This window comes from Salmo trutta, chromosome 31, assembly GCF_901001165.1.
Source record: "Salmo trutta chromosome 31, fSalTru1.1, whole genome shotgun sequence".
Taxonomy (NCBI): domain Eukaryota; kingdom Metazoa; phylum Chordata; class Actinopteri; order Salmoniformes; family Salmonidae; genus Salmo; species Salmo trutta.
Window position 1 is genome coordinate 30,182,080 of NC_042987.1, and position 25,807 is coordinate 30,207,886.

Consider the following 25,807-nt stretch of genomic DNA (forward strand, 5'->3'; position numbering starts at 1 on the left):
TTTATCTCTCTCACCCGTGTCTCCCCAGGGGGAACCCCGCTAAATTTGCCATGAATCCCAGGCCTGGCCACTCCATACATAGGCTCCATAAAAACAATGACACTTGGCCTATCTGAAGTCCTTTGATATTGGATCCATTTGTACATTCAAAAATGTAGCAAAGTATTGTTGTTTATTAAGGAATAGAATAGAGATTAGACCTACATTCAACTGAAATGTATATTACTATAATGATTATCATTATGATTATTAGGCTATTATTATTATATGGCTATTATTAACAGGCATACTCTATAAATTATAGGGTTATTTTGCCTAATGTTGATATGCCCTTAAGCCTTATGCACGACAAAGATAAACATATTATACCTTAAATACATATTTGTTTGTTTTCCAGGGGAAAAAATTGTATCAGAAACATGTAACCACCTCGATGAACCTTTAGCCTATTCCTCGCATCGTTGTAGTTACTGGAGTTGCAGCCATATATTTTTATGCTTTGCCCTCCACAAGCCTATATAGCCTACGACAGCCAAATAATAATGAATCATTTCATAAATAATGGGTTTAGGGTCTTATCGGGAACGAAGAGGCCGCTGCCGTGCGCTTATCTCCCCTGGCCACATTGCGGTCGTGTTCCGCTGCACAAACTGAGCGGGCGCCCTGGACGCAATGAGGAATAACTCAAACCTCACTTCCAGTTCCACACTGCACTTCACCAGCACAAAAAAAACTCAGACATGGATGACCCACTCACAAAATGGCTCCACTTTCACACTGACATCAACAACACGTCGGGAACGGTAAGCGCATACAATTCATCTATATTTCATTTTCCGTGCCTGCTTTGCACGCGAATTATTTTGAATTACAATTAGGAGTGTGTTTGAAGTGCTTTTTCGTTATTGTTCGTTCCGTGGACACTTTGGAATGCATTAGAAACGCTTATAGGGCCTATTATGTTTCTCAGATTTAACCCCCCCTCCCCACAATTATAGGCTCATTAACCTAGGCCTAAATAATGATGTGGCTATTGGTTAAAACTGATTGTTTTGGCCTATTTTAATCTGTATGGATATAAATATGTATTGTCATTGGCCCATTGACAGTGGTAGGTTGTTTTATTAGCCTACAGTTAAAAAAGATTGCCTTGTGGTTTCTTCGTTGTTTTGAGTTATGGTAGGCTACACACTTCAATACTACAGCATCTAGACCTATACAGTAGAACAAGAAAGGGAACGAAAAATAAATCCAAAATTCTTACAAAAGCTCTGTTATGCCAACCTTTGTTCCAAATGACTGTATTGGATCTTAGGCTATTGCTTAAACTATGGGAGAGAGAAAAAAAAACGTTATAGAGTCGTTATAAAGGCCTTTTGATTAGGGATTTTTAAGATTCCTATTCACTTACTCTCTTGTTAATAATACATTAATTAATACATAAAATTAAATAGGCCTATAATAATAGATCATTTCAAGAGCAAATAGGCTTTCAAGTGGTCTTTCTTGCAACAACAACAACAAACGTTAGAGGATTTGAATAAAAAGTAATGTTCGAAAACATCGACACCAATTGCCTTTTCAAATGCCACATTGAATGCTTCCTCCACAGGCCTTGGTCAGGTTGTTGCTGAAATCTGAATAACGTACAAGTAAAAGCCCAGTTGTTTGAGGGGGAAAGGACTTCGAAGAACAACACGAACGAATAACCATCAAAAGCAGTTAATTCAATACTGTTTTAGACTGACCTCTCATAACGTAGGCACCTTGTGCTGTTCATATTCTTTGTAGGCCTATTCGTTATTCGCATTGAATGTATTTCTTCTTCTTTCAAACATATTCAATGTGGTGCACTCAAAGATGTCCATAGGTATTCGGAGAATTTCAAGAAGTAGAACTATCCTATTTTTTTCATAATAGAAAACCCTTCGATGACCCTTCTAGGATTTATTTAGGGGCTAATCCAAAATGTGGAAAATAAGTAACTCGACCATAGCCTACAAAATGACATGGAAACGTGTTGGTGATGACTATTTGGGACATTGATGAGGACATGCACCACCCGTTTTGAATCAAAAACACGTAACAATTTGATGTGCAGATGCCTGCATTTTAGGGGTTATTTTCTTGCTGATTTCTAGGCTCAACGAAATCAACACATTCCGTCTTTAAAATGTGTGGCTTTATACACACGACCCTTCACAGCATAATAACAGCCTTATAATGATGGAATCATGGAGTGATGAAATGATGGGAGAAGTCTAGAATCTGAATCTGATTTGAAGAATCAAACACGTTTTTTACAAGATCAGTCTTATTTTAGGCTATCGCATGCATCTATTTACGAAACATTTTTCTGCCCCATAGTGTGGTGTTTTCGACAGCTGATTTATGGAAAGGCAGGACATAACTACAACGTGATGAAATTATGGAAAAAATTAAGCCGGAGCTTTGTCCTGGAAGTCCCGGTGCCAAATCGTGCAGCCCACTGAAGCAGGATTTCATCATCAGGGGGAATGGATGCAAAGACCTGGAGGACTCGAAGGAGGAGAACTTCCCAGGGGAGGAGGTTAAAACAGATGACGCGCCTCTGCGGGACCCGCGCAACCTGACCATCATCCTCAACGGCGTTGCCAAGGAAACCGCTTACGACGCTCTTGACCTGAAAAGGGAAGTACCAGTAATCGAGCTCTCGAGGAGAGACGATATAAAGGCGGGACAGCAGAGAACGGACTGTCTCACGGTACCGATCACGGAGCTTCGCAGACCACCCGTGCCGTTGCCGCTGCCGCACGGAGACGCGCTGAACGACGCCCGAATGGTTCAGCTGAGCCCAAACGCGTTCCCTCTCCCAGCGCGAGCGATGCTCTACAACCTGGCGCAACCTCTCTCCGCAATCAACAGGTAAAATATAATAAAGCATCAAATAGCCTAGCCTTTATGCATTTGAAACAAGTGTTATGTTTTCCTGCTAGGTTTATTTCACCCTAAAGAATATAGTCTATAAGCCTATAAGTTATTCATCGTCATTTATTTTTAAGGTAGAATAATTATATGTAGCCTACAGTATTAGGCCTACCGATAGGCATACATCAACACATGTGTTTATAGCCTACCTAAAAATGGAAAAAAAATGAGAAACAGCAAAAGTTCATGTAGTTGCTTGTTATCTAGGCTATTGGCTTAATCTACCTTCACAAGGGTATCTGTCAGTGCCTTTCCCTCTAGGCTACCTGTGTTGATTAATTGCAGTCTTTTCCTTGATTCATTTGAATGTGGAGGATTTCAGGTTAGTCTACTGCCTATACTCACACATAGCTTATGTGTTTTGGTTGTGAGTAGGGACACCAAGACCATCTGTGGTCCTCTGTAGCTCAGTTGGTAGAGCATGGGGCTTGCTATGGCAGAATAGTGGGTTCGATTTCTGGGACCACCCATCCTGAAAATGTATGCATGCATGACTTTAAGTCGTTTTTCTAAAATCCTCTGCTAACTGCATATATTATAGAGGCTATAATTAGGCTATCAATTTCATGAAATATTTAGGTATTGCTTCATACCTCATATTGGTGAGCTGTTATAGTCTATATGTGCCTGTGTGTAAATAGTGTGTGTGTATGGTCACCTGTGCCTCATATATTTTCTCTGTCACTAGTCTTGGAGGAGAGTCGGAACAATACTGCATGTACCCCAGCAACAGGGTAAAGCACCGCCCAGCGCCTTACGAGGTTGAGCTCGACGAGGGTAGGCGCATTTTAGATCTTTCTAAGTATGGTAAGACGCACCTCTGCTGTGTCCTCCTGCTGCTTACAGTCTTCTCCTCAATCCTCTCCTCATCTCAACATCATCCCATTCCATTTATCCCCTGGCATGGCTGTAACATGGGTAGGTATTTAATAAAATAGTCTACTGACCACCAACTTATAGAGAACTCCTAACTAAACCTAATCTTCTGAAATAGTCAAATATACATCTGATGTCTATGGTTTTAGCTTCTTGGAAACACAATATACTGCATCTCATTTTCTCTATCCCCGCTCACAGTCAAATACAGTAGTAGCATAAAGGAACGGTGTAGGGAGATAGGTGCTGCCATGCCAAGGCTTTGCTGCATAGTAAACTGGAGGATTAAGGGAGGCTGGGTGTGTTCCAGGAGAATGGCATGCACCAATGGGATGTTCTATTTCTAAAATGCATCCCACAGTTTCTGGCGTGAGCCGCAGATATTGTTAATCGGCTTCATGTGCCAATATCTAAAAAACAACTTTGGAAAATACACTACATGACCAAAAGTATGTGGACACCTGTTCATCGAACGTCTCATTCCAAAATCATGGGCATTAATATGGAGTTGGTCCCCCCTTTGCTGCTATAACAGCCTCCACTCTTCTGGGAAGGCTTTCCACTAGATCAGGGCTGCCCAACCCTTTTCCTGGAGCTGAAATAGCCAAATCCACTCATTTGAAGGGGAGTCTACATACTTTTGTATATGTAGTGTATATCATAATGGGTAACATACAGTCTCAGTCAAAAGTTTGGACACACCTACTCATTCAAGGGTATTTCTTTATTTTTTACTATTTTCTACATTGTAGAATAATAGTGAAGACATCAAAACTATGAAATAACAAATATGGAATCATGTAGTAACCAAAAAAGTGTTAAACAAATCAAAACATATTTTATGTTTGAGATTCTTCAAAGTAGCTCCCTTTGTCTTGATGACAGCTTTGCACACTCTTGGCATTCTCTCAACCAGCTTCATCTGGAATGCTTTTCCTACAGTCTTGAAGGAGTTCCCACATTTGCTGAGCACTTATTGGCTGCTTTTCCTTCACTCTGCGGTCCAACTTATCCCAAACCATCTCAAGGTGTGTTGGGTCATTGTCCTGTTGAAAAACAAATGATAGTCCCACTAAGTGCAAACCAGATGGGATGACGTATCGCTGCAGAATGCTGTCGTAGCCAAGCTGGTTAAGTGTGCCTTGAATTCTAAATAAATCACTGACAGTGTCACCAGAAAAGCACCACCACACCATCACACCTCCTCCTCCATGCTTCACGGTGGGAGCCACACATAAGGGGATCATCCATTCACCTACTCTGCGTCTCACAAAAACACAGCGGTTGAAAAAAATCTCAAATTTGGACTCATCAGACCAAAGGACAGATTTCCACCGGTCTAATGTCCATTGCTCGTGTTTCTTGGCCCAAGCAAGTCTCTTCTTATTGGTGTCCTTCAGTAGCTGTTTCCTTGCAGCAATTCGACCATGAAGGCCTGATTCACACAGTCTCTTCTAAACAGCTGATGTTGTGTTGTGTCTGTTACTTGAACTCTGTGAAGCATTTATTTGGGCTGCAATTTCTGAGGCTGGTAACTCTAATGAACATATCCTCTGCAGCAGAGGTAACTCTGGGTCTTCCTTTCCTGTGGCGGTCCTCATGAGAGCCAGTTTCATCATAGTGCTTGATGGTTTTTGCGACTGCACTTGAAGAAACTTTCAAAGTTCTTGACATTTTCCAGATTGACTGACCTTCATGTCTTAAAGTAATGATGGACTGTCATTTCTCTTTGCTTATTTGAGCTGTTCTTGCCATAATATGGACTTGGTCTTTTACCAAATAGGGCTATCTTTTGTATACCACCCCTACCTTGTCACAACACAACTGATTGTCTCAAACGCATTAGGAAGGAAAGAAATTCCACAAATGACCTTTTAACGAGGCACACCTGTTAATTGAAATGGATTCCATGTGACTACCTCATGAAGCTGGTTGAGAGAATGACAAGAATGTGCAAAGCTGTCATCAAGGCAAAGGGTGGCTACTTTGAAGAATCTCAAATATAAATATATTTAGATTTGTTTAACACTTTTGGTTACTACATGATTCCATATGTGTTATTTAATAGTTTTCATGTCTTCACTATTATTCTACAATGTAGAAAATTATACAAATAAAGAAAAACCCTGGAATGAGTAGGTGTGTCCAAACTTTTGACTGGTACTATGCATCACAGGAGGTTGGTGGCACCTTCATTGGGGAGATCTGGCTCGTGTTAATGACTGGAGCGGAATGGTTTCCAAGAAACATGGTTTCCAAGTGTTTGATGCCATTCCATTTGCGCCGTTCCATTATTAAGAGCTGTTCTCCCCTCAGAAACCTCCTGTGACATACATTTATGGACCACCTATCACCTATCACCGGATGCTTAAATACTTTCTCATATACTGTGGCGTAGTGACCCTACTGAACCCCACTGAATCTCCTATCCCACTTCTGACATCAACGTAGCAAAGCCAAGAATAGAGTCCAACCCCAGCAACATTGTGCTCGCCAATCCAACACTGTAGTTGGTGTGCCAAAGTCTGAAACCTTTTTACATATGGCAGAGCTTTGACAAATACATGTATTCAGATTCTAAAAGTTCAATTGTCTAAATAAGTATGACAGCTCACTGCGTAATATCTTGTGCTAGTGTTTAAAGAGCCCTACTTCTGGTTGCTTTACGATACATAAATGGCTCTTTAACCACAACACCGTAGCTGTCTTCATAAATGCACAAGGCAGTCTCTTATCACTACGCTGGCTTCTTTCATGCCTCTATTCTCATTTTGTGTCACACTCCACTACTTTACCACCTTTAACACATTCTCATCACTTATCGGTTTTTAATTTACCTTGTGAGGAGGAAGGCTTACATCTGAAGTGTCCACTTCAATTCTGTAGAGGAGTTACGAGAATAAGCAAGCCTGACTTTAACAATGACATTGACATAATAAAACCTTTGGACTGTCTGAGTCTTACTTTTCATTTTTGCATCTCCCTTCCTACATCCCGTATCTCTCCTGTTACTCCTGTTCACCTTCTCCTCTCCTTCTCTTCTCCTCCTCTTCTCCTCCTCCTCCGCTCCCCTACACTTCTCCTCCTCTTCCTCCTCCCCTCCCCTTCTCCTCTCCTCCTCCCCCATCCTCCTCTCCTCCTCCTCTTCTCCTCCTCCTCCGCTCCCCTCCCCTTCTCCTCCTCTTCCTCCTCCCCTCTCCTTCTCCTCTCCTCCTCCCCATCCTCCTCTCCTCCTCCTCTCCTCCGCCAGCTGGCCAGCCAAAGATCGTACGGCGGATCTTCACCAACAGCCGGGAGCGCTGGCGGCAGCAGAACGTCAACGGAGCCTTCTCAGAGCTCCGCAAGCTCATCCCCACCCACCCACCGGACAAGAAGCTGAGCAAGAATGAGATACTGCGTCTGGCCATGAAGTACATCAGCTTCCTGTCCAACCTGCTGGATGACCAGGACGGAGGGGGCACAGTGGCCGTGGACAACGAGACAGGGCTTCTGGTGGGGGGCCGTGAGGGTCGACCCCAGGGGCCTCGTCAGGACGTGGTGGGACTGGCCACGGAGGACGACCTTCTCCTCCAGGGCACGTTGTCGCCCGGGTCCAGCTGCGGGAGTCTGCCAGATGGGGACGGCAGCCCCGAGAGCTTCACCGAGGACCGGGACTCACCCACAGCCCAGAGGACTGTGCCCGCCCCGCGCGGTAGGGAACTGCGACGCAACGTGCGTCCACAAGACAGCGGCAGCCAGCGATGACGGTGATGATAATAGTGGTGGTGACAGTCATAACGATGATGGTGACGGAGTTGACGATGGTGGAGTTGATGGTGACGAAGTTGATGGTGGACCGCAGGAAAACACATGGATTGACTTATTTCCCTGAAAGAGGGATGACTTAAATATACATGACAAGGGTCCTAGCATCTCTGAGATTCATCTAAAGAGCAGTGCTTTAGGTTCTGGAAGCATGCTGATGACAGAATTTCACTTCGTCAGGATTTTAATCAGCTCATACTGAAGCCAATGGCAGCTTGCTTGGTATGGTCCTTATTTGGTCAATTGGTGGACAAAACAAAAGACTTGTAAATTCTGCATGCTTTTAATGCTGTCTATGACCTGGGTTGAGGAACACTTCATATTTCCTGAGTTGTGAATGTTGAAATACAGTGTGCTTCTGTTACACTATTATGTCATGAGTAGTATACATCCTATGTCATCATCATAGAAGTCACTCATGCCATGGTACCATGAGGCGACTCAATGGACGCTACACCAGGAAATGACAATTGGAATGGTGTCATGTTCTCACCTTGGGTTAAGATCCAACTTCGCCAGTTGTCAATGAGGGCATTCTAACTCTTCTGAATAGTCAAGTTTACGACAACAACACGACAACAGCATAGCTGTTTCACTGATAGCAATGGCTTGATGGCAAATCCTCACAATAAAATACACACTTAAACTAGCATTAAAGACAATTATTTGCTTGAAAATGTGTTATCTTAAGGATTTAGCACTCACAACACATTATCAAACATGCACATATACCAAAATATTTTTACAGTGGTTCATGTCAAGTGATGTGATTCGGCAGTTTATATATATATATATATATATATATATTTTTTTTTTTTAGATTCTGCTCAGTGCTCCTGATTACATTCATTCAACAGTGGACAAACAACATGTTCTCTAGAAAATGTATGACAAACACATATAATTATATAAATGTGGTACCTTATTTATATTTTTTGTCACATAACTGATTAGCATTAAGTAAAACACCCCAGAGTAAGATGGCAACTGACCGTGAACCATGTGCACACACACACACACACACACACACACACACACACACACACACACACACACACACACACACACACACACACACACACACACACACACACACAAACACACACACACAAACACACACACACACACAAACACACACACACACACACACACACACACACACACACACACACACACACACACACACACACACACACAAACACACACACAAACACACACACACACACACACACACACACACACACACACACACACACACACACAGACACACACACACACATATCAAGTACAATCTGATTTCTGAGACACACTGCCATAGCATGTAGATGATGGACTTATGTGCAGCAAGGTAACTAGCAACTACATCTACCAGAGGGTAATAAATTACCATTTCTCCTGTCAAGAGGTACAAATAGTATTTCCATAACTTATGTCCAATGAAATCATATGATGACTCACCCAATCATTTTGTATATTATACATTTCTATTTCAATGTTTTTTCATTGTAATGCAGTTGTGATTTGGTATGGTACACTTAGTATATCACCTTCTTAATATGCCCTCCTTTTCTCTGTTGGGATTAGCAATGACATCAGCAGTTTTATGTCAGTAAACAGTGAACTGTTGTTTGGTTATTTGATTGCTGCTTTTTCAGCAGACATTTAGTAGCCTATCTTGGTACCTTTGGTTACTATTTTATGAACTACAGTAAAGCAAAGGGATATTGTTGTTTTTAGTAAAAAAGCATGTTTGTTGTATGATAAATATATCTATGACTATATGCAATGACTTTTATATAAAATGCTGAATAAAATGAACACACAAAAACGCAAAATACTGGCATACAAAATACTCCTTATGTGTGTTCTAAATTGTGTTATAAACCAGACCATTTTTTCAATCTAATTTATAACACAGATTTGTACATTTTTGTTATGCATTTTTCTTTATTTACTTATTTCTCAGGAATCATTACCGATATAGAATTAAGACTATGAAACTAATGTGTTAGGAATATTTGAAAACAACTTCTTACATTTTAAAGCTGAATTCATATCAAATGGACCAATCACTCCCTGTGCCTAGCAATGTGAAGTAAATCCATAACCCCCCACAAGGCATGTAAAACACTCCCACTCGAGTCTGGAATCCTCACTTCCTCTAAGCAAGTGACAACTTCCTGCAAAGGTCAGCATGGCTCAGTGACCTTCAGGATATCCTGCCATTGTGAAAGTGGTTCACAGTTTTTAGATTCTCCACACTCGCAGACTGTCTGCAGCATTACCAAACAATCACAACCACCATGGAGAGTTATTCAAAAAGTAAACCACAGACAAAGTAATAATGCATGAACACTACATATAATGCATAATCGCTGTATCAACCATTTTACTTAATGATAATATTGCAGTAAAAATATGTTTCTGTTTTTGTATGAATTATTGTGATATCAGCTCCACTTGCACACATCACAAAAACAAAGTGCAGTGCTTCTAGGAACGCGGAGACACCCAGGTGTTTTAGGACCTCTCCAGTATTCCACAGTCGGCTATGACTGGACTGTGACCTCCATAACTATCTCTGTGACTGGACTGTGACCTCCATAACTATCTCTGTGACTGGACTGTGACCTCCATAACTATCTCTGTGACTGGACTGTGAACTCCATAACTATCTCTGTGACTGGACTGTGACCTCTATAACTATCTCTGTGACTGGACTGTGACCTCCATAACTATCTCTGTGACTGAACTGTGACCTCCATAACGATCTCTGTGACTGAACTGTGACCTCCATAACTATCTCTGTTACTGGACTGTGACCTCCATAACTATCTCTGTGACTGGACTGTGATCTCCATAACTATCTCTGTTACTGGACTGTGACCTCCATAACTATCTCTATGACTGGACTGTGACCTCCATAACTATCTCTGTGACTAGACTGTGAACTCCATAACTATCTCTGTGACTGAACTGTGACCTCCATAACGATCTCTGTGACTGAACTGTGACCTCCATAACTATCTCTGTTACTGGACTGTGACCTCCATAACTATCTCTGTGACTGGACTGTGACCTCCATAACTATCTCTGTGACTGGACTGTGACCTCCATAACTATCTCTGTGACTGGACTGTGACCTCCATAACTATCTCTGTGACTGGACTGTGACCTCTATAACTAGCTCTGTGACTGGACTGCAAACATACATTTACCTGCAAACTGGAGACTATAGTCATACTGTCCGTCTAAAAAGAGTGTATGAGAGAGAGAGCGCGCGAGAGAGAGAAAGAGTGACAAAAAGACAGGGTAAGTGTGTGTGTGCATGTGTGTGTATTTATCATCTCAGTGCAGATGGATGGCAGAGTGTCTCTTGCAGCCAAATGATTCTGTATGTTAATGAGTTGTTATCTGACGCGCTGCAGGAACAATACACTGACTCTCACACAGTGGGGATCCAGCCTGCTGGGTACAGATTACACTGCCTACGCCACCATGGCAGTTATTTATATTTTCACACACAGTATACAGTATAGAAACACAAACACACACACACACACACACACACACACACACACACACACACACACACACACACACACACACACACACACACACACAAACTCAAATGTAAACAAGCAGAAATGGTTTATCTCTTAATTTACCTGGAAAAATAGGATGGTTTAAAACTCATGGTGGAAAGACGCTGTTCTCATTCTCTACCCACAGGTGGCGATGTCTCTCGTTTTATGGTTTGTATTGGATGTACAGGTAACTGCCAACATGAAGAAAACACTTGAGTAAATGAGGGATACAAAGTATATTGAAAGCAGGTGCTTCCACACAAGTGTGTTTCCTGAGTTAATTAAGCAAGAAACATCCCATCATGCTTAGGGTCGTGTACTGCCTGGAAACTCAACGTTGAATTACATTGAATTCTACGTCGGGCAGAAATTGGCGTTTGAATCAGGAAAGTTTCCTCACAACCTCTACAAGCCAGAATGTTGAATACAATTATATTTTATCTTACCTTACTGGTTGTCTGTGCGGTTGGTCCTTTTGGTGGTAGGGATGTGAGACAATATATCCACAGGAAAGTATAATTACATCAACTTTTCAAAGCACTGGTAATGCATTCAGATTTCTATCACCTGAAGCATGCATACAAGATAAAAAATACATGCACGATATGCATGCATACTTGCCTAGCTCGTGCACGTGTTTACATTGCTCTGTGCATGCTTCAGGTGATAGAAATCTTAATGATTTACCAGTGCTTTGAAAATTTGATTTAATTTTACTTTCCTGTGGATATATTGTCTAACCTATATCCACAGGAAAATCATGTGACTTCTTGTAAATCCCAATGTCAGTAGGTGAAGCAAAACAGAGGTACCGTACTGTATGCAGGAGACAAGATCGTGTCAGACAGTAACACTGTTATCTTTTTTATATTTCATTCTATGAAATTCATAGTCACTAACTTCCGTATTTGTGTTGAGTGCTGAATGTGCAATGCAACATATAAATCCCCCGAACAAGGTATAATTTTAGGAATACCGTATAACAGAGGTGAGGGTGAAATGAATGAAGCATGAACTGAATTTATTCCCAAAATGCTATATAATAAAAAGAATATCAGAAATGAATGCTTATGGTACCTTTTTAATTTTACCTTTATTTAACTAGGCAAGTCAGTTAAGAACACTTTCGTATTTACAATGACAGCCTACCCCTGCCAAACCCGGACGACGCTGGGCTAATTGTGCACCGCCCTATGGGACTCCCAATCACGGCTGGTTGTGATACAGCCTAGAATCGAACCAGGGTCTGTACCAGGGTCTGCATCTCTAGCACTGAGATGCAGTACCTTAGACTGCTTTGCCACTCGGGAGCCCTTTTTGTGTGCCAGCAGCATATCACCCTGCATCCCACTGCTGGCTTGCTTTTGAAGCTAAGCAGGGTTGGTTCTGGTTGGTCCCTAGATCGGAGACCAGGTGCTGCTGGAAGTGGTGTTTAGAGGGCCAGTAGGGGGCACTCTTTCCTCTGGTCTGAAAAAAATATCCCAATACCCCAGGGCAGTGATTGGGGACATTGCCCTGTGTAGGGTGCTGTCTTTTGGCTGGGATGTTAAACGGGTATCCTAAATTTCCAATCTGGCTCTCATACCATCACGGTCACCAAATCATCCTCAGCTTCCAATTGGCTCATTCATTCCTCTTCTCCCTTGTAACTATTCCCCAAGTTGTTGCTGTAAATGAGAATGTGTTCTCAGTCAACTTACCTGGTAAAATAAATGTGTGTGTAAAATATTACTGTCCTCATATGTTTAATTCATAGATTTTAGATGTTACAATTGGTTAGGTTTGAAAATGCTATATCCATTGTTTAGCTATTTTGGTGCTGACATCTTCAGGACAGGAATACCGGTTTACTTTATGGAGGAATAAACACACATGTTCATCATTGGTGTTTTAACCAGAACGGGGGAAAATGCACTTTATTTATTTTCGCACATGCGCAGTCATACATCTCTCATAGGGCATGACTGTACCAGTGTAAGAACACAACTCAACAACATATTAGTCCACATGCCAACAAGCTAAAATGGAATGTTCGTATCTTGTATATTTAAAATATAAATTCATCACATCATCAATCTAGCGTCATGCTATAGTGTTAGGTTAGTTAGGTATCATCCCAAATGGCATCATATTCCCTATACAGTGCACTACATTTGACCAGAGCCCAGATCTCATTTTACTGAATTGCTAAAAAATTATACAGTGTATATTTTTTAAATATTGATGTCACAAATGTATAATTTGTACAGTTATTTAAAAAAATGTGACTGTGAAAACCTTGCATTGCTACTTTTTTCTCTGAGAGTGAGGCTGAGATATCTCATTTTGCAACTAAATGTGATTGTTTGTCTCTCTGAAATGAAACCATCTAGTGATAGGTTTCAAACAAATAAATGTATAATCTATCCTGTGTGTGTGTTTATGTAATTCTGTGGGATTATTTATTTAGTTAGTAAATAAATAATTAAGCCAATTTGTGTATCGCTGTCATCATGTAGACTAGGGTTCGTGCAGATTTATAGAATATTACGACGTTCCGGATGAGACTGATATGAGGTAGTGTCACAAAATGTGCCGTGTTGAATTGACCAAACTGCAGCGGGTATGTGGATACTCATTCTTTTAATGGAAAAAACACAAAGCATCCACAGGAAAAAACAAACAATAACCGATACTCACGACCAAAAAGTGTGGCAGGCTAAACCAGCAGTGCTCACAAACAATTACCCACAAACACACAGACAAACACACCCTACTAATATAGGACTCCCAATCAAAGGCAACTCAACACACCTGCCTTCAATTGGGAGTCCAATCCCAATTAACTCTACATAGAAAACAAACCTAGAACCTATACCCACAACTAACTAACTAAACCTAGAAATACATAAACACAGAGCAGTGCCCAAAACCCCCGGAATACATAAATAAAACAACCTACTACCTACACCACCTCCCCAAACCATATAAAACAAATACCCTCTGCCACATCCTGACCAAACTCCAACAACAAATAACCCTTAACTGGTCAGGACGTGACAGGTAGAAATACTGTACATCTTATAAGAGTTTAATTCGGGAGATAGTTACTTCTTAAATACGTTTTCCCGTGGTGCCCCAACTTACTGAGTTAATTGTTACATGATTAATTTGACTTGATAAGATAACTATCATCGCATTAGTGATAGTCACGTCACAACACATCCCAACACAACACTTACTTATCCAGGGGATTACAGTATATCCTGCTGAATGCTAAATGAGAAAAGACAGCATTCAGTGACTTTTACAGAAGAGGAATATGTGTATGTGTATGTGTATACCCTGAGTCTATAAAACATTATGCTCTTACCATGACAGAGACTGACCAAGTGAATCCAGGTGAAAGCTATGTTCCCTTATTGATGTCACTTGTTAAATCCACTTCGATCAGTGTAGATGGGGAGGAGACAGGTTAAAGAAGGATTTTTAAGCCTTGAGAAATGGATTGTGAGTGTGTGCCATTCAGAGGGTGAATGGGCATCACAGAATATTTAAGTGCATTTTAGCAGACGCTCTTATCCAGAGCAATTAGCGTTAAGTGCCTTGCTCAAGGGAATATCGATATATATTTTTTTACCTAGGCAGATCGGGGATTCAAACCAGCAACCTTTCACGGTTACTGACCCAATGCTCTTAACCGCTAGGCTACCTGCCTTTGAACAGGGTATGATAGTAGGTGCCAGGCCAGGCACACCGGTTTGTGTCAAAAACTGCAAGGCTGCTGGGTTTTTCATGCTAAACAGTTTCCTGTGTGTATAAAAAAAGGTCCACCACACCAAAGGACATCCAGCCAACTTGACAAAACTGTGTGAAGCATTGGAGTCAACATGGGCCAGCATCCCTGTGGAACACTTTCGACACCTTGTAGAGTCCATGTCCTGACGAATTGAGCCTGTTCTGAGGATAAAAGGGAAGGTGTATTTATTTCTAAACTAATCCAATCTGTAAGTGGTTGAATTTATAGCAACCGTTAGTGAGATAGTTTTTCCAGTTTACATGGTGTAGGGAGTCTTCATGTACTGTATTTTCTTCCCTACTCTGACACGTATTCTTAATGCAAGGTGTGAGTGATCTAAAATTGCTGTATATCTTCCTGCAAATAGGCTTCCAACAGAGAATTGATTTCACATTGTAAACCACAATAATGTGACACATTAAGAAATATTCAAATAAGGCTTTACACCCTTATAAGGAGGTCAACTGGAAGAGAAATGTACTCTGCTGTAGTTGATTGTTTATTTAAAACAACACAGAACAGTGTCAAATGGCAAGGGAGTTGATTAAAAACGAAACTGACAAGAGTAAAATGGTCATTGGAGTTAAAGTTAGTTTGACAAGTCAACTGACAAGCTAGCTAACTAGCTGTTTAGCTGGCTAGCACAAGCACAAACACCAGCTAGCTAGCACATTATCTTGTCAACTGTTAAATGAGTAGCAAATCAGCTACAAGTAATGCCAAATAACAAGTCTTATACACTGTCTTATACAATGAGACGTGGAGAATGCAATTGGAGCCATGCTAAAAACCACCAACAAACTTCTGGGGTGATTTTCTCTGAACAGCTCATAAGGGAGACAGACCTCCGTTGAAACTAGCTATGCTGCGCTCAATATGAACAGTTCATGCACACGTTATATGTTGTTTTGAAGCTAAGAATTTCCTCTTTCCAGCAGTGTATACAAATCTAAATGTGTTTTGGGGTCAATGTGACTGATTATGATAGAGCAAGTCACATATGTTCAGATATATGCACCATGTCATTGCTCTCTCTCACTCTGCGTTGTGTTATTCTTGCTAGTTGGTGGGGGGCTCGATGTCATTGGCTGGAACTCGAATTGCTAGGGGGCTGGCCCACGTGGGGGGAAATGTAGGGAAAATGCCACAGCAGAGCTAGCGAAAAACAGTGGCTTTCAAACTAGGGATTACGTGGCTAATTGAGGTAAAACAGTAATTCTGCTCATAGATTATGCATGTATGAACTCCACATTGACACATCCAGCCCAATGTACCACCAGCTCACCTGCTTTCACACTGTGATATGACTATTAGATGTTTTAATTTTTTGTTGTTATTGAAAGGAATAGTTTCACCATATTAAAATGAGAATTCAGTTCACGTAACAGGGTTGACCTTAAAATGAGGGACAGACGTAAATGAATCACTAATCACATGAAATAAATAATAATCTTCTGAAATTATTTTGACAAACCAACAGTATAACTAGGGCTTCACAATGATGGGAAATCTTGGAGACATTTTGCGGGTAAGTCGATTCAAATCTTCCTAGAAGTCACAGAGGGTGCACTGAGGAACATTCTCCATATGGCCTATATTAAAGGTCACTTCATTGAATATAACAGGCTGTTAAAGTTCAATATTGAATTCATTTGATGGAATTATGCTTTGCTTTTTTCATGCCTTTTTCAGTAGTACATCTCATAACCAAATAGTCTTCTCTCCCTCCTTCCAACTCCAAGCAGGTAACATAATGGAGTAATGGGGAGGTCATGGGGAGAATCTCAGTTGAATTTGCTCGACTCCTATCGCCTCTCTCCTACGTCCTCTCCTCGCCTGCTTTTGAAAAAGGTCAAAGATAATCCAGAAGTGGAGATGAGGAGAGGAAAGGAGGAAAATGAACTCATATGAAACGAGACTCCTTTTCCACTCAGACGTATTACGTTTACGGGGGTGGATCCCTGTGGTCTTCCCTGTGGCTCAGTTGGTAGAGCATGGTGTTTGCAACGTCAGCATGGTGTGTGCAACGCCAGGGTTCTGGGTTCGATTCCCACGGGGGGCCAGTACCAAAAAAAATGCATGAAATGTATGTATTCACTACTGTAAGTTGCTCTGGATAAGAGTGTCTGCTAAAATGTAAACAATGGATCCCAAAATAAATGTGTAAAGTGATGAAGAAAAAATGTAAATACTTTTGCAAGACATTTTATAGATGAAAGGATAAGTAGTGTAATGCTTTCTCCTTTGAGAAAACAACAGCTGATTCAAAGCGGGTGTGGCAGATATTTGTCACGTCCTGACCCTTGTAAGAGGTCATTTGCCAGAGTAGAGTGGTCAGGGCGTGACAGGTGGTTGTGTTGGGTGGTTTTGGGTTTTCTGTTTATATGTGGGGTTTTTCTAGTATTCTATTTCTATGTTTTGTTTTCCATGTTTTGGCCGGGTATGGTTTCCAATCAGAGGCAGGTGTCTTTTGTTGTCTCTGATTGGAAGCCATACTTAGGCAGCCTGTTTTCCTTTGGGGTTTGTGGGTAGTTGTTTTCCGTTTTAGTCTTAGTACCTGATGGGACTGTTGTTGGTCGTTTCCTGTTTTGTCAAGTGGTTTCATTAAAGAATTAAGAATGAGCACTATCCACGCTGCGTCTTGGTCTCCATTTCACGACCCCTGTGACAATATTAAAACACTTCCACGCTTACCGCTGCCAGGATACTCATGTGCATCCTCTGTCAAAGTAGGTAATTGATGATGGGTGCAAACTCCTTTGTTCGCCTACTAATGAAGTGACACTCTCCTCGATCACTCAACCACTTTTTGTTTTCCGTGTCACACAGGAGAGAGGAGACTTTTTCCCATTTGACCTCCAGGGACCCGATTGATTTTGTTAGTCATTCTCACTCAGATATCATATTAACAAGGCATAAGTAATTACAACATGTGTAGAATTGCAGGAAATTAGCTTCTAAACTGCAAACATTTCTTTCCACCCCAAGGCAAAATAGGTAATTGCTGTAAATTAGCTGTAAAACTTTTTATATATTTTTTGGGCCCCATGGCATAATTAGTAGAATTGCAGAAAACCTGCTTTAGAGGTCCAATGCAGCTCTTTTTATCTCGATATCATTTCTGAGTAACAATTACAGTTGAAGTCAGAAGTTTACATACACTTAGGTTGGAGTCATTAAAACTTGTTTTTCAACCACTCCACAAATTTCTTGTTAAAAACCTATAGTTTGGGCAAGTCTGTTAGGACATCTACTTTGTGCATGACACAAGTAATTTTTCCAACAATTGTTGACAGACAGATTATTTCATTTATAATTCACTGTATCACAATTACAGTGGTCAGAAGTTTACATACACTAAGTTGACTACCCAAAACGTTTGACACAAGTTAAAAAAATTGAAAGGCAATGCTACCAAATACTAATTGAGTGTATGTAAACTTCTGACCCACTGGGAATGTGATAAAAGCTGAAATAAATCATTCTCTCTACTATTATTCTGACATTTCACATTGTTAAAATAAAGTGGTGATCCTAACTGACCTAAGACAGGGAATTCTTACTAGGATTAAATGTCAGGAATTGTGAAAAACGGAGTTTAAATATATTTGGCTGAGGTGTATGTAATTTCCCGACTTCAACTGTAAGTACCTTACTGAGATTGTTTTCAATAGAAATTCACATAAATAAATAAAAATAGCTTCTTAACAAACAAAAAGCATTTCTCAAGCAAGAATTTTGGTAAGACTGTCTGAGAGTGGTCTGAGTAGGGAAGGGAAAATTTCACAGTAATATTCCAACCTCAGTGTGGAAATTTACATAAAACACAGACAAATCACATTTTTGCATGCACTGGGCCTTTAAAACAGTAACATTTTCACTACACCCCATGATAAAATGAGTAGAACTGCAGAAAACTTTCTGTAAAAATACACATTTTTTCTCTCCGCTCCATGGCAAAATGTATTGAATTGCAGGGAACTTGCTTTAAAACTGCAACATTTTCTCTACGCCCTATGACAAAATCTGTAACATTGCCGAAAATTAACTTCACTGCGAGGTGGGGGGCCCCTCAACCAAATCGGGCACATGGACACATAGACACACACGAACACACACACATACACAACTTAAGCATTTATGCACTCAGAAACACCACACACACACAAATAGAAATGGTGGACAGACGCTTTTTCTCATTCTCCACCCACAGGTGGCGATGTCACTCCTTTTATGGTTTGTATTGGATGTATGAGTTCAAGACTGTCAACAGGAAGCCAGTCTTATACTTCACTTTATATCTAAGTTATGGTAATAATTTAGCAGATCAGGTTTATTAGGACAAACTCTCTCTCTCTCTCTCTCTCTCACACACACACACACACACAGTTTTGATAAAACTTGGTTCTCTTGAGAATGGACGTACTATGGACATAATATCTCATGAACAGTGAAAGTGAAAAAGGTCAACACCACAGGCAGTGCTGCTGTACAAATATGAGGCAAAATAATCAGTTGGTCAGCAGACAGAAACAGTTGAGTCTAAACCTTTTTCAATGCTAGTTAAGGATCTATAGGCCTAGTTATCACGTTTCACGTTGGATTTCTTAACTACAAAAAGGTTTTTAATTCTGGTGCCCTCTGCACACACAAGCTTGTTAGCTTGCTAGCTCACATGACATTCAAAGTTCCTTCATAGAAGCTGCTCCTTCTAGGTATAATTCTGTGGACCTAATTCACTTCATGCATTTCATAAGATGCCCAGCGCTTTAAGTCTGCTTCTCAACCCTCTCTCGCTCTCTCCCTACCAGCAACACTTCTGTCATAGGCTACACTTGTCTGTCCATCATGCATATAAAGCAACTATTTTGCCTGCTCTATCCGCACTGATTGGTGAAGTCATTTAATGAGCTAAATGTAAAAAACTGTTTATCACAGGTTTAAAAAGGTACAGAAAGGAACGATAAAAACCGGTACTTTCTTGGGGTTCGAACTGGTTCAGAAGTGTATTTTGCTGATCGGAACAGTGGAACTGAAATAAAAGATTGTGGTTCTGTTCAGAAAGAAACAATTGGAAAATAATTTTGGTTCCAAGCACTGGAAGGCAGTCTATGACCCAGAGGGTCAGGAAAGCGAGATTGCGGTTTGTTACCATCCATTTGGGTGTTTGTGGGCTTTCATTCTGCACATGTCCGAAACTACATATGAGGACACCAAGGTCCGGACATCTGCTATTTTTTTCTAATTAGAAATAAAATAATAATAATAAAAATATATATATTTTGTACACAATAAAGAAAATCAATTACGTGTCAACATCTAAATATTGCTCCCAGCGTTGATCAAAGCTCAGAACGCTTATATTCTAGATCTGACTGTTCTATTCAACCTGCCTATTTGCGAACGAGTGGAATCATGAACAGTGGTTTGTTCGTTATGTTCACCTGCTCGCCCTGATTTGTCTTTTTAGTAGCACAGACTACCCAGTAAATATACCACTTTATGGTTAAAGGAATTCTTGCCTCAGTCTCATCCATTCCTCTGTCACCTGACCCGTGACCACCTGTTCACCCTCACTGTCAGTCATCCTACCTGTCCAGCTACCCACACAGATTCCACTATTCTTTCAAATAGGCTATGTGTTTGCAGATCGACTGCAGTTAATGAATCTAAAGCAGCCAAGGGGATAACTGCTGGGGTAATTTCTGCTTGTTTTTGCTCTTCTTCAAATGGCATTTTAACATGTTTTAATTGTATAGAAATGCAGTAAATGAGTTTCAACTTTGAAAACATTTTCTGAATGCATCAAACGTTCGTTCTCTGAGTCCGCATCCACACACCTCCTTGGAAAAGTGTACTGCGGGTGGGAGCCACACACACACACACACACACACACACACACACAAACAAGTATTTCCTGTATTTGTTTTTTTTCATCTTGAGTATGACTATAATATCTTATGAACAGTGAAAAAGGTCAACACCACAGGCAGTGCTGCTGTACAAATGAGACAATCAGTTGGTCAGCAGCCAGAAACAGTTGAGTCTAAACCTGCCATGAGATGGTTGAGAAGATGTGATGACTAATATAACTGGTTTGTTACTTAAGTCACAAAGTCCAATCTTTTCTTGCACACTTTCTGTCTTTATGCTGGTGTTGTATTTCTACACAAATTAATTTTAGATGCTCCTAAAAAAACAGGGCAACACTGGCAAGAGAAGAAACCTTGAGAGGAAACGGAGTGCAGTATAGTTAATTAAAGACAACACCTTGAAGAGATAATTTACTCAAAATACAAATGGTAAGTAAAGTGAGTTTGGGGTTTGTTCACTCCCATTTGGGTCTTTGTGTGCTGTCATTCTGAATGCAACATGTACCAACAACACGGTGAGAAGAATCTAACGGTCAAATAATACCTCGGTGGAAAAGTATGTACCATGTGAAAGTCTTTGTCTCAACAAGCACAGTGAATAAAAACTGTCCCAGATACCATTTATTTGGCATATCAGTTTCTCTTTTCTGTCTACAATTTCCTGAAAATCACGTGACTTCTTGTAAATCCCTATGTCTAACTTCTGTATTTGTGTTGAGTGTCGAACCTAGCCTTACTACATAAATATGCAGGGACATGTGATGACTTTGAATCAACGTGGAAAACTGACTGGATTTATAAAAGTCATCAGTGCATTTTGTCTTTTTTCACCCAACTTTTACGCTAAATCCAATGACATGGTGACATTTGTTGAATTCACTGTCAGTTGACAACTCAACCAAATGTAAATAAAAACTAGACATTGAAAGGACGTCTGTGCCCAGTCGGTAATAATGCATCATTGCCATTGTACAATTGCTGAATCTTTTGAACAATTGCCAGAGAAAGCACCGCAACCAATTTGTCTCAGATACTTACAGCAGTTTGACATATAGAATTGACACGGATAAATATCAAGTGTTCATTGACTGCATTAATAAGTACTATTTTGTTTTGTAATGAGATGCTCTCTTGTCCTCTGATTAGCACGCTTGTATCATGGAACTGTTTACATAGTTCTGGAATGTTTTTAAACAGGCAGATTGTTAACACTGGTCTAATTTACAGTATTCATCTCATTCTCATCCTCCAGTGACAGTTGTTTTTCCAGTCAGTCACCCATTTCAAGGTTTAGATGTTAAGCCCATTGAACTTTGTTCCTTAGTGTCAACATTTAAGTAAGACATGATCATTCCAGTACATTTACTGAGTGCATTTTCAAGAGGATGAAAAAAAAACAGCATCAACAGTGCTGGACTGATGCAGGACATTTTGTTCCAAAGCCCTGACTTGATAATAGGGAACAATTTGCCATAGTTTGTAAAGATCGTCGTAAGGAGGAGACAAAGGTGCAGTGTGGAAAGTGCTCATGTTTACTTTTAACTCAGAACACTAAAAATAACAAAGGAAAACGAACGTTATGTTCGGCAGGCTTACACAGAGCTGTACAAAAACAAGATCCCACAACTGAAGGTTGATTCCCAATCAGAGACAACGATAGACAGCTGCCTCTAATTAGGAACCATACTCGGCCAAACAAAGAAATATGACATAGAATGCCCACCCCATATCACACCCTGACCTAACCAAACAGAGAGAAACGTCTTTCTCAGGTCAGGGTGTGACAGTACCCCCCCCCCCTCCCCCAAAGGTGCGGACTCCCGGCCGTAAACCTGAACCTATAGGGGAGGGTCCGGGTGGGCATCTACCCATGGTGGCGGCTCCGGTTCGGGGCGTAGCCCCCGCTCCGCCCACTTATATCTCCGCTTTTGTATCACCGGACCGCGGATCGGCTCCGGACCATGGATCATCCCTACAGGCTCCGGGCCATGGATCATCCCTACAGGCTTCGTGCCACGGGTTATCACTGGAGGCGTCGGACCATGGATCATCACTGGAGGCTTCGTATGTGGAGCCGGAACGGGTCTCACCAGACTGAGGAGACGTACTGACAGCCTGGTGCGTGGAGCTGCCTCAGGGCGTACCAGGCTGGAGAGACGCACTGGAGGCCGGGAGCGTGGAGCAGGCATAGGCAGGGGCGGAAATCCCAGGGGGGACACGACCCCTCCATCTTGGAAAAATATGATTTGACCCCCCCAATATATCACTGAAACATAACTATGTAATTTAAATAATAATAATACGCAATGAAAGCAATTGTGCTGATTATAGACACTTAATAGCGCGTTTTTAAGTTTCAAAAGATTGCGACCCCCCCCCACGCTTTGCCTCACAATGTTTTGATCCACTGCCAGTTCCTTAGTTGGCTAGGTAACAGAGGGGTCGTATCTACTGTCTGAAAGGCACTCAATGAACGTAACTGAAGTGAGGTTAATCCAGTCAATCACGCACACAAACACTAGCTGAATATGCAGAGCTAGCGCGCAAATATTAACTATTAAGCTAGCTAGTACCTATTCCATTTATGTGGCCTCGTCAAAGATGGAATCTTTGCTATCGTCAATTTATTCCAAGATCAGCATGCAGATGATGTAAATTAGTGCTTCAAAGTCCCTGTGATAAGGTTAGCGATGAACTGAAGTCCAAACTGAACAGAACTACACTCTTCTACCATTGTCTTAAATATATTTAATGGTCTAGTTGCAAAAGCTAAATTGACGCAAGGGAACCTTTATTTATTTTATTTCACCTTTATTTAACCCGGGTAGCAAAGATTATAGCAAACACCACTGAAACGGAATTGGTGCTCGCTAGCTTTGCAAATTCAGCTATTGTTGGAAGCCAGCCAATATGAAACAAACTATTAAAATTACAAAAGGTTGCAGCATATGTTGTGTAAATGGTGAACTCATACAGCTGTCAACTCTTGTCATTTTAATCCGTTTCACATTTGCTAGCTACCTTTTAGATCGAAGCCCAAATAGAATGATAAAAGATAAGATGATAGAAGCCCATCTCCTACTGTAAATAACCTACACACTGTGTGTGTGTGTGTGTGTGTAGCCAGCCAGCCAGCCAGGAAGAAAAATGGCAGAAAAATAAAAGACGGACATCAGAGTATTTTTCAGTACACCAAAACGCAAAGTAAGAACCCTAGTAGCCTAATATCTCAAAGACTAGTTGATAAAATGTTCATAAGAAATGAAATTCTAATGGAAATGTTTCACAATGTCATCATTAGGCAGAGCAGGCAACAGATGGCACACAGACAGCAGAGTTGGGGGCAGATATGCAGGGACAGACTGGCAGAGACAGGGAGTCTCAGGTAAGTTTGAGTCTTTGTTTGGCAACATTATGAAAGGTTCTCCATTTTTTTTACTTGTAAAATAGGAACATAATTGGAAAATGCCATGGATACCCCCACTCTCAACTTAAACTGGTGACTGAACTAAGATTTGTTAAAGGCAATGGTATTGCTGTTGTGATTAGTTGTATAGTTTTGGGTACCGGTAGTTAGGAGTATGGCAAACACCTTATTTCTTTGGTTCCTCAATATACATTTACCATATTACAATGTAGGCTATGTGTTACAGCACTACTTTTGGTGTCCCCCTCAGGAATTGCTCTTGAGAAAATGTCATGTAATTGTCCCCTCCAAAGTTGATATCAGATTTTCGCCCCTGGGCATAGGGCGTACCAGACTGGAGAGACTCACTGGAAGCCGGGTACGTGGGGCAGGCACACGCTATACTGGGCCGTGGAGGCGCACTGGAGGTCTCGAGCGTAGAGCTGGCACAACCCGTCCTGGCTGGATGCTTACTTTCGCCCGGCAAATGCGGGGCGCTGGCACAGGACGCACTGGGCTGTGAATGCGCACTGGCGACACAGTGCGTGGAGCCGGTGCAGGATATCCTGGACCGAGGAGAAGTACAGGAGACCAGGAGCGCTGAGCTGGCACCACCTTTCCTGGCCGACTGCTCACTCTAGCCCGGCAAATGCGGGGCGCTGGCACAGAGCGCACCGGGCTGTAAATGCGCACTGGCGACAGTGCGCATCACCGCATAACACGGTGCTTGCTCGGTCACTCGCTCCCCACGGTAAGCACGGGGAGTTGGCTCAGGTCTCCACCCTGACTTAGTCAATCTCCCCGTGTGCCCCCCCCCCCCTACAAAATATTTTTGGGGCTGCCTCTCGTGTTTCCGTCATTGCCATGCTAGTTCCTCATCTCGTCGCCGCTCTGCTCTCGCTGCCTCCACCTGTTCCCATGGGAGGCGATCCCATCCGTCCTGGATCTCCTCCCACGTCCTGGATCCCTTGCCGTCCAGGATGTCTTCCCAGGTCCATTGCTCCTGACCACGCTGCTTGGTCCTTTGGTGGTGGGATCTTCAGTAACGATCGTCGTAAAGAGGAGACCAAGGTGCAGCGTGGAAAGTGCTCATGTTTACTTTTATTTAACTCGGTACACTAAACAAAATAAGGTGCTTCTACACCTGCATTGCTTGCTGTTTGGGGTTTTAGGCTGGGTTTCTGTACAGCACTTTGAGATATCAGCTGATGTAAGAAGGGCTATATAAATAAATTCGATTTAATTTAATGAAAAGGAATACGAACGTTATGTTCGGCAGGCTTACACAGAGCTGTACAAAAACAAGATCCCACAACTGAAGGTGGGGAAAAAGGGCTGCCTAAGTATGATTCCCAATCAGAGACAACGATAGACAGCTGCCTCTGATTAGGAACCATACTCGGCCAAACACAAAGAAATAAATGACATAGAATGCCCACCCCATATCACACCCTGACCTAACCAAACAGAGAAAAACGACTCTCAGGTCAGGGCGTGACATAGTTTAAATACATAG

At 41.5% G+C, this 25,807-nt stretch overlaps 1 protein-coding gene across 3 annotated transcripts; it reads left to right on the forward strand.

Annotated features, from left to right (window-relative positions):
- Nucleotides 1-712: 712 nt before the first annotated feature.
- LOC115169916 (T-cell acute lymphocytic leukemia protein 1) lies at nucleotides 713-8,299 on the forward strand. 3 transcript variants are annotated; one of them, XM_029726036.1, is made up of 4 exons: nucleotides 713-803; nucleotides 2,368-2,904; nucleotides 3,656-3,885; nucleotides 7,094-8,299. In XM_029726036.1, the coding sequence occupies exons 2-4, from the start codon at nucleotides 2,429-2,431 to the stop codon at nucleotides 7,585-7,587; spliced, it is 1,200 nt and encodes a 399-aa protein (XP_029581896.1). In that variant the 5' UTR covers nucleotides 713-803; nucleotides 2,368-2,428; the 3' UTR covers nucleotides 7,588-8,299. The 3 variants fall into 3 exon arrangements, with proteins under 3 accessions (XP_029581896.1, XP_029581898.1, XP_029581899.1); XM_029726038.1 differs by having other exon boundaries at nucleotides 3,656-3,774; XM_029726039.1 differs by having other exon boundaries at nucleotides 3,656-3,744.
- Nucleotides 8,300-25,807: the final 17,508 nt, after the last annotated feature.